We start from the raw sequence: 16,066 nt of genomic DNA on the forward strand, positions 1-16,066 counted from the left end.
TTATATGTGTGAACCACCGCATCCAGCAGTTGGCCTTTCTTAATGAATAGTGTAGTTTTGTAATTGGTCCTTTCTGCTTTGGGGACTGCTAGAATTGAGTGTATATACTCTGTGCATTTTCATGTACAGAGACATAATTTTACATCTATGTGAACAGTTTGGCCTACCTTGTAGGATTGCCTTAGATAATAGATAAAATGATAAAAATAAAGTGTTTAGTATACTGACTGGCACTTAAAAAATGATAACTGTTTTTGTTACTATTCATTCATTTGTTGAATTTATTCGTTCATCCACCCATTCAACATAGATTTATTGAAAATCTACTACGTGCCAGACATTGGTCATAACGATTCACGTGGGTCATAATAAGACTCATGCTCCCCTTCCCCTAAGGAACTTAAGGTTCATTGAGAAAGACATTCAGTTCAACAAGCTTATATTAAATACCTACTCTGGGCCAGGCACTTTGCTTGTTGCCATCTTGATGCCACATGATGAGTATAAACATGTGCTTAGGATTTCCAGAATACACCCTCTGGAAATAACCAAGGACTTGCCCAAGTAATTTTAAATATTTTGGGAACTCAAAATAAGGGAGACTATGTCCTGGGTTTGTTGTTATTTTGAGCCCAGACTGGAGTGCAGTGGTGTGATCTCGGCTCACTGCAACCTCTGCCTCCCTGGTTCAAGTGAATCCCCTGCCTCAGCCAACCAAGTGTCTGGGACCACAGGCACACGCCACCATGCCTAGCTAATTTTCGTACTTTTTGTAGAGACAGGGTTTTGCTGTGTTGGTCAGGCTGGTCTCGAACCCTTGACCTCGAGTGACCCACTTGCCTTGGCCTCTGAAAATGCTGGGATTACTGGTGTGAGCCACTGTTCCCAGCCAGTCCTGTTTTGTTTTGTTTTGTTTTTTAACAATGTTGTTGGCAGATAGCAGACACACTCAAAATTACAGATGCCTAGATTCCTGAATTTCTACCAGAGATATAAGGAGACCTCATATACACATTTGAGAATGGATTCAATTTAGAAATGGTATTGACAGTAGAGGTTGATATTAACAACAAGTGGAAGTGATGACTATAACTTTCGTGACAGTTCTTTCTTCTCAAGGAATGGGTACTCATTGTGTCCTCTCCTTCTGGAATGCCCTACTATACCTGTTGCCTTTGACTGCCTATTGCGTGGCTGTCTCTTGTCAATTTTTTCAAATTAGTCTCAATTCAGCTATTACATTCTCCAGAAAGCCCTCTCTCTTCTCACCATTGTAACACTTAACTGTACCCTACTATCATTGATAATTCATGAATCCAACTTTTATAGATCATGAGCTCCTTACTTCTTTCTTGGTCCTCAGTTTCCACATCTGTAGAAGGGATTTGAAGATGATTGATACTCAAGTCCTTCCCAAGACTGTCATTCTATGATGCACCAAATCCAGTTTGAAAGGCATAACCAGGCTAGGAGATGGGAATGGGATACTTTGGGATATATATTGGAATTAAACGGGAGAACAAAGACCTGGAGATGGTACTAGAAAACCCGTGCCAGGTAGAGTGGCTCACGCCTGTAATATTAGCATTTTGGGAGGCTAAGGTAGGTAGATCACTTGAGGCCAGAAGTTCAAGACCAGCCTGGCCAACATGGCAAAATTCTATCTCTACTAAAAATACACAAATTACCCAGGAGTGGTGGTGCATGCCCATAAGCCCAGCTACTTGGGAGGCTAAGGCATGAGAATTGCTTGAACCCAAGAGGCAGAGGTTGCAGCGAGCCAAGATCATGCCACTGCTCTCCAGCCTAGGTGACAGAGTGAGACTCGGTCTCAAAAAACAAAAAAAACTGCATGTTCTCTCAAAGTCTCAGGCATGCTATATTATGTCAGGGCAGGTATTTAGCATGCATATGAACACAAATTCAAGAAACCAAGGCACAGCAGAAAGTACACTGGCTCTGGAGGCAGATGGGCCTGGCCACTATTTTCTAGACAAGTAACTTTGGGTAAGCTACTTCTACCTCTGGGCCATAACGGGCCTTAGTTTCCCCTTCAGTAAAACAAATATCAAAATGCCTACTTCAGAGGGCTGTAAAGATTATGTAAGTAATGATGTAAATAAAATGCTTGGCCCAGAATAGATGCTCAAAACATATTTGTTGTTATTTTTATTTTCTCAGTTAGAAATAGGGATAAACTGAAGCCCACTATGAGCATTGGGTCTAAAATAAATATAATTTAGAACCTTTGAAGGGATCTTTTGGGTCAGTCTTACCGACTGGTGTTACTACAAATCTGCTATTTCCTCTAACAAATCCTAGGTCTGGCTTCTGTTTGTACGTTTCTAGTCATGGGGCTCTTACCACCTCACAAGACAGCCTGCCCCTTATAAAAGCATTATTAGAAGGTTCTCTTTTTATAAAGGCAAAAATCTGTTTTTTCCCACACAGCAAGTCTATCCCTATTTTCCCACCATGGCATTTCAAAATATTAGAAGGGGCTTTGAGGTCAGGCACAGTGGCTCATGCCTATTTTTCCAGTGCTTTGGGAAGCCAAGGTGGGAGGGTTACTTGAGGCCAGGAGTTCAAGACCAGCCTGGGCAACACAGCAAGACCCTGTCTCGACAAAGGGCTTTGGGTACCTCTAGAGTCTTCAATTCTTCAAATTAAATGCCCACAGGTCTTTCACATGTGTCTTATGGGATCGGGTTCCTCTTACCAACTTCCTATGGACAGGGGTGAGACTCTGGTAAAAAAGATTTTGCTAATTTTCCTGGTCCTTTTATGTTTGGTATTTGGGAGGCTAAAGGTGGTTAAGAGAATGTAAATACTCATTTGAATAGATAATATTCATTCATTTACCCAACAGACACATAGTGGATATCCAATAATGTCATGGGCACTTTGTTAGTTCCTGAGGGGACAGAAATGAATAAAGCATCATCTTGTTCCCACAATCCTCCCAGTCTAGTGGGGAACAGAGACTCATTACAAGACAGTTTTAAAAGGATATGCCAGTGAGTATGTTCACCTGATCTGCAAGACTGAGGGGAAGGGGCCAGTGTAGTTTTTTCATATATGTCTTATTCAGCAGTATGGTAATTCAGATTGAAGAAACCAAGGGTGCCCTTTCCTCTTTTCAGTCATTTGACAAGTGTGATGGTGGATTGCCCTCACATCCACTTGTGCCATTGCTCCAACATGCCAAGCATGTTCCTGCTTCAGGGCCTTTGCATGTGAGACTCCTTCTGCCTGGAATGCCCTTTTGTCTGATAGGAGTGACTGGCTACCACGTTTCAGTCACCCCAGCCCTTTCCCTCAGGTCTCTGCTCTCACGTCACATTAGCAGTGAGGCCTCACCTGACCACTTGTATTAGTGAGAGTTCTCTAGAGGGACAGAACTAATAGGAGATATATATAGATATGTAAAAAGAGGAGTTTATTAAGTATTAACTTACATGATCACAAGGTCTCACAATAGGATGTCTGCAAGCTGAGGAGCAAGGAGAGCCGGTCCAAGTCCCAAAACTGAATAACTTGGAGTCCGATATTTGATGGCAGGAAGCATCCGGCATGGGAGATTTAGGCTGGGAGGCTGGGCCAGTCTCTCCTTTTCACATTTTTCTTCCTGCTTTATATTCACTGGCAGCTGATTAGATTGTGCCCACCAGATTAAGGGTGGATCTGCCTTCCCCAGCCCACTGACTCAAATGTTAATCTCTTTTGGCCGCACCCTCACAGACACACCCAGTCCAGGATCAATACTTTGTATCCTTCAATCCAATCAAGTTGACTATTAACCATCACAATTCCACCCCTTGTCAACTTGAACGCACACACATCTCTTGAGGTCATACATAATCTTCAAATAAAGACAATAATAAGGTCATGATTATACCTAACATAATTATGTTAAGTGTTTGTGTGTTCAAACAACCAGAAACACACCAATCCCCAACCCAAATACCATTACAATTACATACAGTTAACAATACTTAAATGCTGATATGAAGTCAATAAATCTTATGTTGCATGATAAAGGAAAAGGAAATAAAGATTTTTCTTAGTACAGGTGTATACCTGCATAAACATGTTTTTAGCAGAAAAGGAGGAAATACTCATGACAATTACAATCTCTGTTTCTGCAGCTGGTCATGTGGTCATAGCTGGTATTGATGACTACCTTCTACTACCCGTTTTGTATTCCCTTTGTCTTCAGCAAGCACCTCTGCAGATCATGTTTTTGTTTTTGTTTTTTTTCCTGGAGGAGTGACCCAAACCTTCATTCCTGAGGGATCTGGGCCATTTGTAGTCCTGCCTGGATTGGGCTGTTGTAGTTTCCTTAATCACAGGGCATGTAATACTAAGAGATACCCTACTGGATCTCCTGTATTCCATGCATACTTTTCCTTACCTTCACTGACTGATTTCATCCTGGTAGTCTGAGTCAATCACCCCAGCTAACACTGTAACTTCCTTCTTAGCCAGTTGACTTAAAGGTAGGAGGAGCCCAAGGTGTCCAGGCGGCAATCTTAATTTCCAGTTTAATGGAACTGTTGTTGTGTCTCCTGTTGGCAGCGTTCCGCACTCTGGAACTAAGACCGCTAGGCCAGCAGAACATAGTATTGCAGGAACAGGAAACAAAAATTTTGCTAGTGGGTCACTAGGAGTGATGGTGACTGGTGCCACTTCCACTTCCACCCGTTGATTCCTGGACTTGTGAATTCTGGAGCTATGGGAGAAACAGTACCATATATTGGATGCTGATTCAGAGTGTACATGGCCTTCTGGAGAACTTTTCCCCAGCCCTGCAAAGTATTGTCACTTAGTTGGTGTTGTTATTGTGACTTCAAAGAACATTCCACCACTCTATCAGTCCAGTTGCTTCAGGATGATGGGGAACATGGTAAGACCAGTGGAATTCCATGAGCATGAGCCCACTGCTGCACTTCTTTAGCCATAAAGTGAGTGCTTGCTCAGAGGTAATGCTGTGTGGAATGCCATGGTGATGGATAAAGCATTCTGTGAGTCCACAGATGGTAGTCTTGGCAGAAGCATTGTGTGCAGGATAGGCAAACCCAAATCTGGAGTAAGTGTCTGTTGCAGTGAGGACAAACCTCAGCCCTTTCCATGATGGAAGAGGTCTAATATAATCAACCTGCCACCAGGTTGATTAATCACCCCCAGGCTGGCTAATCACCCAGCGCAATGGTGCTGTATCAAAGGCTTGATGTTGGTCTTTGCTGCTGGCAAATTGGGCACTCAGGAGTGGCTATAGCCAGGTCAGCCTTGGTGAGCAGAAGTCCATGTTGCTGAGCCCATACATAACCTCCATCCCTGCCACCTTTGTTCATAGGCCCATTGGGTGATGACAGGGGTGGCTGGGGAAAGAGGCTGAGTGGTGTCCACAGAATGGGCCATTCTATTTACTCGATTATTAAAATCGTCCTCTGCTGAGGCTACCCCTTGGTGAGAACTCACGTGGGATACAAATATCTTCACAGTTTTTGACCACTGAGAGAGGTCCATCCACATACCTCTCTCAAAATTCCTTTGTCACCAATTCTCCAATCATGCTTCTTCCAAGTCCCTGACCATCCAGCCAAACCATTGGCTACAGCCCACAAATCAATATATAATGACACATCTGGCCATTTCTCCTTCTATGAAAAGTGCACACCCAGGTGCATTGCTCAAAGTTCTGTCCACTGGGAAGGTTTCCCTTCACTATTGTCCTTCAGGGATGTCCTAGAAAGGGGCTGTAGTGCTGCAGCTGTCCACTTTTGTGTGATTCCTGCATATGGGGCAGAACCATCTGTAAACCAGACCCTAGTCTTCTCTTTCTCTGTCAAATGATCATAGGGAACTCCCCATGAGGCCATTGGTGCAAGCTGGGGAAGAGAAGGCAGGGTAGCAGGAGTGTCCCCAGCTTCATTAGGATCTTCTCACACATCCCGATTCCAAGTTTGAGGGTCCCATTCTTTTCTAATCAATGCCCTCATTTTAGCAATAGGTACCTGGTGAGGCTGCGCATGCATCTTTAGTTGCAGGTCAGCCACTCACATGATAAGAGCTTGTGTCTGTTTTTCCACAATTTCAGCTCTTTCTCTGTAGGAGATAAGACTCTCACTCAGGGCAGTCTTAGCAGATTTGAGGCTCAGTATCTGCTTCTGAAGCCGGGAGACAGAATCCCTGAGTTCATCATTTTCTTTCATCACTTTGTCCACTGAACTTAGAAGCAACCAATCAGCTTCATTATGTTTCTTGGTTCTCCACATACAGTCAAAGGTATTATGTATAGAGTCACTAAACTTGCCTTTCATGAGCTGTGAGTCAGGAATATCAAATGCATTTATTTTTCATAACTCTCTAAACAGTTCACACCAAGGACTATCATTGTTCTCCATACTATTAGAAATAGAGTCCTTAGCATATTTTGGGGTCTAATCATATTAAACAGCCAACTCCAGAAACCCCAAAACCAACAAAAGAACTCCATCCTTAATATTCTTTTCCTCTAGAACCACTCCTAGAACCAAAATCTGTATTGGTTAGGGTTCTCTAGAGGGACAAAACTAATAGAGATATATGTATATATCTAACAAGGGGAGTTTATTAAGTATTAACTTACATGATCACAAGGTCCCACAATAGGATGTCTGCAAGCTGAGGAGCAAGGAGAGCCAGTCCAAGTCCCAGAACTGAAGAACTTGTAGTCAGATGTTCGACGACAGGAAGCATCAGCCTGGGAGAAAGATTTAGGCTGGGAGGGTAGGCCAGTCTCTCCTTTTCACATTTTTCTTCCTGCTTTATATTCACTGGCAGCTGATTAGATTGTTCCCACCAGATTAAGGGTGGATCTGTCTTTCCCAGCCCACTGACTCAAATGTTAATCTCTTTTGGCAACACCTTCCCAGACACACCTAGGATCAATACTTTGTACCCTTCAATCTAATCAAGTTGACAGTATTAACCATTATACCTATTTAAAAATCACAACTCCAGCCCTACACTGCCTTTCCTCCTTCTCAGCTTTATTTTCTCCCTGCAACTCACTATCATCTAACAGATGACATATTTATTTGTGTATTTCTTGTCCATCTCTCTCAACCCCAATCAGAATATAAACCCAGTGACGGCAGAAACCAAGTAGGTGAATGGAATATGCCTGGCACATAACACATGCTCACTAAAGATATGTGGGATAAATGTAGTCCTTGGATTCCCCCTCAAGGTGGAATATCGTCTATGTGATAGGGGAACGCTATAAAAACTCTGCTTTATCTTAAAAGCGCAGCTCAAATGTATCCACCTCCATGAAGCCTTCCCTACTCTTCTCAGTCAGAATCAATTTCAACTTCTTCTCTGTTCTTATATATAGCTTTAAAAGAAAAATATTTGTTATATGTATTATTTTTGCTGGGCTATAATTAGTTTTTATACCTCTCTTTCCCTTCTACATTATAAGCTCTCTGAATGCAGAAACAATTTTTTGGTCATTTGGGGATCTACCCATAGTGTCTAGCATGTGGTAGGTGTCAGCTATATGTGGAATTTGTGTGCCCGTTGACTATCATATGCTCCAATGTAAAAGAAAGGCATCAGAATCAGTCTCTACCTTCAAAACGGTAGCAGTTTCATTGAGGAATAACATTCACATAGGCAGTAGTGTCAGGCAATATCTCATGGGGCATGAGAGAAGAAGGAAAAGGAACTAACATCTATCGCATTATCTGTTATATGCCAGTCGCTTTAGATGCATTATCACTTTTATTCCTCCTATTAACCCCTTTTAAAAAAAGTAATACTAGTCCCATTTTATAAATGAGATTATTGAAGCAGAATGAGGCAAAGTAGGAATGGAAAATTTGGGGACAAAAAGAAATAGCATATACCAAGAAATTTGGAGAGCTTTCCCATCAGAACTTCCCTTCTCGGTTACCATGAGTTGGGTGTGTAGTATCCCCAGAAATCAAAGCACAAGAAGGTTAATTTAGCTTAGCCAGAGTCACACAGCAGTAAATGGAAGAACTGGGATTCAGACACATGTCTGACCAACTCCAATTTCCTTTCTTTCCAGTGTTTCTTATCATACTTTAAACCAGTGCTTCTTAATCTTTCATGTGCATTTGACTTACCTGAGGATTTTGTGGAAATACAGGCTTTGATTCGATAGGTCTGGGATGGGACCTGAAGATCTGCATTTCTCACAAGTCCCTAGGTGATGCCGGTGATGCTGATATAGGAACCACACCTTGAGTAGCAAGGTTTTAAACCATACTTAAGCTGAGCGTGGTGGCCTGTAATCCCAACATTTTGAGAGGCCAAGGCAGGAGGAGCACTTAGTTTGGGACCAGGCTGAGCAACAAAACAAGACCAGATTTCTTAAATAAATAAATAAATTTAGCCAGGTGTGGTGGCATGTGCCTGTCATCTCAGCTACCCTGGAGGCTGAGGTGGGAGGATCACTTGAGCCCAGGAGTTTGAGGCTGCAGTAAGCTATGATCATGCCACTATACTCCAGCTAGGGCAACAGAATGAGTCAAAAAAACAAAAACAAAAAACCTACATGCTTAGTTTGAGGAAGTTGTGTGAATGACCAAAAGAAAATAAATCCTCTGACTAGCTGGCTGTAGTAACACTGGGCTTGCAGGAAAAAAGCCAAGACTCATTGTAAGCCTCGCAGAGGTGGGATGGGAGGGAACAGTCAGAGGTGCTCTAGAGCCCAAGGCATCCCCAGTCAGTGTATTACAAAGGAAAAGAGACCCCCACTGCAGGATGAATGTATCCCCTTGAGTACCTGCCCGATGCCAGACAGTCTGCTGGACACTTGCACTCAGGCCAGCCCCTGCAGAGAGAAAGCATGAACTGAGATATCCGACAGACTTCAGTTTATTCAAATCCTAGCCTTGGAGCCTACTTGCTGGTTGACTTTGACAGGTTATTTAATGTTTCTCAAGCCTCACTTTTCTTATCTGCACAGTGGGCCTGATGATACCTATTTCACACAGAATTAAACAAGGTAACATTAATAAGCCAGTTAGCACAGTGCCTGGCACAAAATAGGCACTAAATAAATTGTAGTTGCTATTAGTCCCAATGTTAATATAATCTTCACAGTGATTCTTTGATAGTGAGAATTAAGGGATTATCCCTATTTTTCCAGATTAGAGAGCATGCTGATAAAGCTTAAATGACTTAACCAAGGTTATACAGAAAGTAGTTTTGAACCACACACACATTGATACGTGTGCAGTAACAACCATTCATCTGACCCTTTCTTGGGTGTGTTTGGGTAGATCTGAGGCAGCTGAAAGCAGGAAAGATGTCTCAGAATGGGCAGTGAAGGAGTCCTAGGGTATGGAGTTGGCTGCAATTAATCTAGTATGTGGATTATCGTCATGCAGGTGATCTTGAGGTGACTGGGGATTTTATCATGTGCTTTGAGAACAGGATTTCAGCCTGAGCTAGGGGTTCTACATCCATAAAAATTCCTTATTCAACTCAGAAGTTTTCAACAGTAGCTACCCATCTGGCTGCCTCCTCAGGGGCTTTGCAGATGAGGGGAGTAACTATTCAGTTTCTGAAGAATGCTAGTTTTTAAAGAGAGAAAGAGCAAGGTATGCAGATTGGCAGTACAGAAATGCTGAGGTTCTTTCTGGCCAGCTTCTTTACTGCATCCATCAACCATGAGGATGTCAGGATCCAAATAATCCCCAGGACCCTAAAGGCAAGGAAAAGCTGCGTCTATCCAGAATGGCTGGGAAAATAAGGGGTTATAACCAGCTATGTGCTCAGCATTTTCTAGAGATTAAATATAACAGAAATGCTTAACACAAGCCACTGGAGATAATTTACTTTTTCATAGCTGATTCAGAAGCCTCTGACATATTTCAGGGCCTCAGAATCGTTATTATAATATTTTAGCTCAAATGGAATAACTGGTTATGGCAGAGGGTACAGGATTTGAAGTCAAAAGATCTAGACCAGAAGATCAACAAACTACAGCTCATGGGCCAAACTGGGCCAACTGCCTGTTTTTCTAGATAAAGTTTTATTGGAACACAGCCACAATCATTTGTTTATATACTGTCTACGGCTGCTGCACAATGGCAGGGTTGTCAGGGAGCATAAGACCTACCAAGCCGAAACTATTTACTGTCTTGCCCTATACATAAAAAAGTTTTCTAACCCTTGATCCAGACTAGGATCTAGCTCTGTGATCTTAGGCAAATCACCATTTTCTCTGAGCTTCAATTTCCACATTTATAAAATGATGATTATCTCTCACAGGATTGTTGTGAGAATCAAATGCATAGAAGGATAGGAAAGCATTCTGTACACTCAGAATCTCTGTGGAAAGGTAGATAAGGGTGATTTTTGTTGTTCATCTGACCTGTGGCCAGAGGAGAACCCACCCAGGACATTCCTTGTTTGTGTTTTATTTTCCATTCCCCGAAGTCAGTTTGTTGTGTTTTTTCTTTCTTATAAATCCAAAATTAATTCCCCGGGTACTTCCTCTTTTCCCCCTCTTCCCCCAGACTCACAAAACATTCCAGTCATATGCTTTCAGAAATGGAGGATTACTACAAATGCATACATCCATTCTTTCATTTATCAAGCATTTGTTGATTGCTTACTATGTGCAAGGATGCAAAGTTTTAGGAGCTAGTTATTATGAGAAGATGTGTTTGGTTTCTAAGGGGAAAATTTAGATATACAAATTATTATAACAGAATAAAGATGTTGCCCTGTCATAGTAGGAGGAGACATTGTGTATTTGTGTTGTGTGCATGTGCCTATGCTTTATAAAATGTTGAAGTTCAGATTTAAGAACAGCTTGTTAAACACAAAAACCTGTTCAATTCAAAATACTCTCAGAGTATTTGAATTAAATTTGCTTTAAAGTGTAGCCATTGTGTATAGCAGTTTTCTTTTGGAAAGTACATTCTGAATTACAAGTTTTCATCTCAAACTGCCAAGAATGCATTTCCTGCCCATGCATGGTAACTGGGGACCACTCACCCATGCCTGCTGGAAGGATTATCAGGCACTTGTCACAGTAAGGGTTTTGGGTCACCTGGGCACCAAGGAGCCAAATGTTCACTATAGTTTCTAAATTTTGGAGACAGTCTTAATTTCATAACATCTTATTTTTTAAATAAAGATGATTCAATAAACATAACTTCAGTGATTTCCTTTTTATTTATTCAACTTCCCATCAAAATAAACTCATAAATTGGGAATAAAAATAAAGTTTGTTTTAATTTTATGTTCTGAAAATACCGTTGCCATTCCTGTATTCTCAAATCTTGCTACTGCTGATAAAGGGAGAAGATGTAGCTATTTGGAAAAAAAAAAGAATAATAAAAAGATATTCTTTCCGGAATGCAGATGCATACACACTAGCTCTAGGCTCCGGACTGCATCCCTTAGGCCCTCCCAGCATAGCATTTCTCTTGGTCCCCATAGAAAAAGTGTTGGTATTTTTTGTGAACGTGTTTCATCTATTTTTTTTTCTAGATACACTTATATACAGAACTGCAAATCTAAAACCCATCACCAATAAATATATGGTGACCAAAATTAAAACATAAAATTTTCCCTCATTTTACTCTCCTCTACTACTGAAATAGTTTCTAAAAGAAGTAAAGCTTGGATTTTTATATTTTCTACTTAGAAATTTAATCCTCTCTAGGGCATGTTAAAAGAGAATGCTTAGATCCATAGAGTATTTTTTATTAGACTTAGCTGGACTCCTATGTTGGTGAGAACCACGTTAAGAAAACCTGTTCATAAACTAGGCTAACCACAGGTAGTTTCATTGTGCTGCCAGTTTATCTCATATCTTTCAATTCACAGGCAAGTTTTTCTGCCTCTGTCCTCCTCTTGTTCAATGCAATGTTCTGTTTTAGAGCTTGCGGTTTGTTACTTTATATCAAGGAGAGTCGTCATCTTTTTTTCCTCTTTCTTTCTGAAACGATGTTCATCTGTTTTTTTCATTTTCCCAAAAGCATCCTCATTCTTGATGTTAACTGCTGTCTCTCTCTAAAGCTAGAGCAGGTGATGATAACACAGTTGTGCTAATTGCAGTCCGGAGCTAAGGTGATGGTGGATTTGGGATTGATACAGGCAGGTGTCTTGACATGATACATCTTGCTGGACAGGGCTCCTTTCCCTCACTTGATCTTCAGAATCTTCCTAGGACTTGAATGTGTTTTCCTTCCTCCAGAAGCAAAGGTCTAAAGCAAAGATAAAATATAGAATGCAAAAATTACACCCATTATTTATTTTAGATTTTCATCAATATATGAGTAACTTTAGAAAGATGGATAGTGTATCAGGAGCATATACCACTGGTAAGCATGATTCCTCCACATATATTCCATCAGTATAATAAATCAAGTACTATTTTAGTGTGAGTTCCAATGTTTGCTGTTAAGTGGTGAGTGTTTTGTTTATATTTTTCGTAATTTATTCTAATTTTACACAAGTTAAATTGGGCTGGATAGACTGACTATCTGATCAGTTTCCTGGAACTTATACATAAGGTTTATCATTGAGATAATTGTTTTAAAAATGCCCTTTTAAAGCAGCTTAACTTGGTGAATGACTGTTTTTAAAAAGTGATTATAGGAATACTTTAGTACAGCAATTTTTAAAGCTCCTCACATATGCAACGTAAATATGACTGAGAAATCTGCATGATGAAAATTGATTTAATTAGGCAAATTATTTAGCTAGGTTTGATGAGGTAGAGCCAAATTTAGGATAAATGATATTTTTAAACCAATGAAATTAGTCTTTATGTTTGCAAAATGAAATTTCTTGGAACATGTGGCAGGGTCTTCTCATTCACCACCCCCACCACCCCGCCACACACACACCACTCACACACCATACTTACACAGTGAGATGGAAAGAGAAGGGTCCCAGCAGCTGGCGTGCGCCCAGCATTCTCTCCTTCCTCTTCAGTTACTAATCCTGGCTGGTGAAGGGCATGTCTGGTAAAGTTTGCCCCTGTATTTCTTCTTCTCACCCTGTTCTTCCAAGCAAAGGAATATCCTAATGGAAGGTGTTGTCATTTTGGGTTTTCCATTTGGGGGTTAAGTGCCATTGAGCTTTCTTGTGATTCTCTTTGCTCCATCCTATAACAAAGTCACCCATTTTCTGATCCAGAACCCAACTTGTTTTCCCAGGTTTCCTCCTACAACCAACACAAACACAGACATTTACCAGCAAAACAGAAGCTGTTGGAAAGATTTTTTGGCCGCTGAAATGGGCTCCTGTCACCAGGACATGGCAGGCTTTTTGCTGTATTATCTCCCAGCCCTGGCCCCGGTACTCCAAAGAGAGCTTTATGTAATCAGTTTTTGCTGACATGTGACGTCCTGTCATTTTCCTCCCCTTTGGCTCTGCTGCCGCCCACAAATCAATAACATTGCTGGGGAAGTTCAAGCTGGTTTTGCACCCACCCCAAGCTCTGTGTTTCTTAAAGGGTATGTCAGAAAATGTAAAGTTCCCTAATGATATTTCTGGCTGATGACACATGGCAGAGCTGATGGACTATTTATAATCAGTGGCACGATTGCAAGCACATTATTTTTATTTCACTTGGAGGGAGCCCTGTCACTTGCTACCTCTCTTTGCAGACAAGTTGATGCCATCTCCACCTGAAGTAGCTAAATCCTCTTGCAGAGTGTGTTTGCACTCTTTCCTTTGTGTTAGGAGCTCCCCAGCTCTTTCCAGTAGAAACCCCCTCTCCTTTTTCTTTATTGGTCTTTGGCTCAGGAGATGATGAGGGTAAAGAAATGATTTGTAGCAACTGCTTTAAATTCTAGCCATGCCTACAACCTTCACTGTACACATCTCCAGTCTTTGCTGCTCAAATCTTGCTACATTCCTCTCAGTGTGGGTGTGGCTGCCATGACCTAGGCAATAGTCCAGCACTTGCCCCAATTTTACAGGCCTGAGCAGAGCATAGCTGCCTTTTGTTGAGCATCTACTCCAATCTAGGCAATGTACTTGGTAGGCATTTTGTATACAATCTCTGACTCTCTCAAACCTACCTGAGGTAAGTGCTGTCATCTCCAGAATAGTGATTGGAGGTGGGAGGGGGAGAGAGACTAAATGACTTCTTTACAGAGTCACACAGCTGATAGGGAAAGCTCTAGGACTCCAGTTTAAGTCTCTTCTGACAAACCACACCTGTTCTCTTTCCACTACCATGTCCTGCCTCTTCCTGATTATGTGGACACTTGTATGTCTTGTGTTGCTGTGCAGGGGTACTTACCCAGTTTTAGCTTGCACAGCTCCTAAAGTTTAAAAGCCAATGAGAGTGAGAATTGGAGGAATTGGAAACCTCTCAGTCTGGGGGTAAACCCTGGTGTAAGAGGAACTGTATATACCAAAGGAGAGTTTTGACTCACTGCAGTGGGAAGTGTTACCTCTATAAAGATACTGAGCAAGCTCTCTCTCTCTCTCTCTCTGTCTCTGTCTCTGTCTCTATCTCTCTCTCTGTCTCTCTCCCCCGTTCTCTCTCTCTTTTTAATATTTCCACAGGACAGAGTTTAGGGTATGGATTTGTTAACTATATTGATCCAAAGGATGCAGAGAAAGCCATCAACACTTTAAATGGACTCAGACTCCAGACCAAAACCATAAAGGTAAGAGGTGATGTACTGGCTCCTGGTTCAGGAGGCACTGGTTAAATTTTGTTCTGTTGGTCTAATAAATCCAGGCTATGTGGGGGCTGGAAGCAGTGTTCTTGATTTATTCAAAGAACATTTATCATCGACTATACTAAATGAGTATTACGGAAGAGTGAGGTGTGGGCTGAGTAGAGGGAAGAGACCACAAGCTGTGGGACCTCCAGTTAAGAGTGCAGATGGGATATTTGGGATTCAAGACCCCATCAAAGGGCCTCTGTGCCTGAGTCTGCAAAGATGGTCAGAACTGAGCCAAGGGAAAAAGCTGAGGCAAGGAAGCTGTTCCAGGCAGAGGAAACAGGGCATGCAAAGCTGTGAAAATGTAAGATGTTGTGAGCAGGGACAGCATATAAATAGTGTGGCCTAAGTTTGGATAGGAAGGTGAAAAGATGAGGATGGGAGGTAGCAGGGCCGAGTCAGGAGGATTTGTGTGCCAGGCTGCAGCTTGGCTTTACCTAAGGGTGGCTAGGACTCTCCTAATCGAGACTGGAAAAGGGAGCGTTGGTTAGAAATAAACACACCAGTGTAATAGGGAGGGATAGGTACTATAATAAAATCGATGAGAACATAGTATGGGAACGATAGAAAAAGCATTTCAGCGACCTGAAAATAATCAGGTGGGTAGATAATACCTCAGGAAGTTAAAAAAGAAAAACAATAACCCAGAGCCTGCTCTTCCAGAAGGAGGTTTAAGTTTCTTTCACTGGATAGTCATGCTCTCAGTTCAGACTTCACTTGTGGGATCCTTCAGGAGGTAGTGCTGTTTGCCTTGGGATTCCCTTGGGCAGCCAGTAGTGGTCTAGTGGATGGAGTCTGCCTCCTCCTTGGCCTTCCTTCCCCTTCTTCCCCCACCTCCAGGCAGCATCCTGTTTAGGGGCAGCTGCCAGCCAATTAATGAGTCCCCATCTTTCATAGCCTATTAAACTGCAGGGAAGTGTCTCCTGGGCGCTCTTATCCTCACGACAGCAGGTCTGACGCAAAGTAGGACAAAAGAGAAACCTCTCCCAGAATGGAAATCTATAGATGGCACCAGCTCTCAGCATCTGAAAACACAAAACCAGAACTCTTTAGTCCAACGAAGCTACTTTTCCAACATCCAGCCTGATAGAGGAGACTACTGGTATAAGATAATCTTAGCTGGAAGGTAATCAAAACAAAGCAAAACCTTTCTCTTTTTAGAATATGTGATTATCTATCTTTCTTTTTTAAGCAGCTTTACTTTTGCAATTGAGTTTAGCTTATTTCTAAAGTTGATTGCTTTCCCTGATCTCATACAACCTGGTACACAAAGATCCCAAAATGGACCCGATTCAGGCTCAGTCTATGCTTAGAATCATTTCCTATGAGTTCTCTAATGG

At 41.7% G+C, this 16,066-nt stretch overlaps 1 protein-coding gene across 7 annotated transcripts in view; it reads left to right on the top strand.

Moving 5' to 3' along the window:
* ELAVL4 (ELAV like RNA binding protein 4) overlaps positions 1-16,066 on the top strand; it is a 156,231-nt gene that overhangs the window by 114,607 nt on the left and 25,558 nt on the right. For all 7 annotated transcript variants that reach the window (XM_037745797.1, XM_037745798.1, XM_037745796.1 and 4 more), the window contains exon 3: positions 14,563-14,666. In XM_037745797.1, the coding sequence (XP_037601725.1) occupies positions 14,563-14,666 (104 nt within the window). The remainder of the gene's footprint in view (positions 1-14,562; positions 14,667-16,066) is intronic.

This window comes from Cebus imitator, unplaced genomic scaffold (assembly GCF_001604975.1).
Source record: "Cebus imitator isolate Cc_AM_T3 unplaced genomic scaffold, Cebus_imitator-1.0 Scaffold214, whole genome shotgun sequence".
NCBI lineage: Eukaryota > Metazoa > Chordata > Mammalia > Primates > Cebidae > Cebus > Cebus imitator.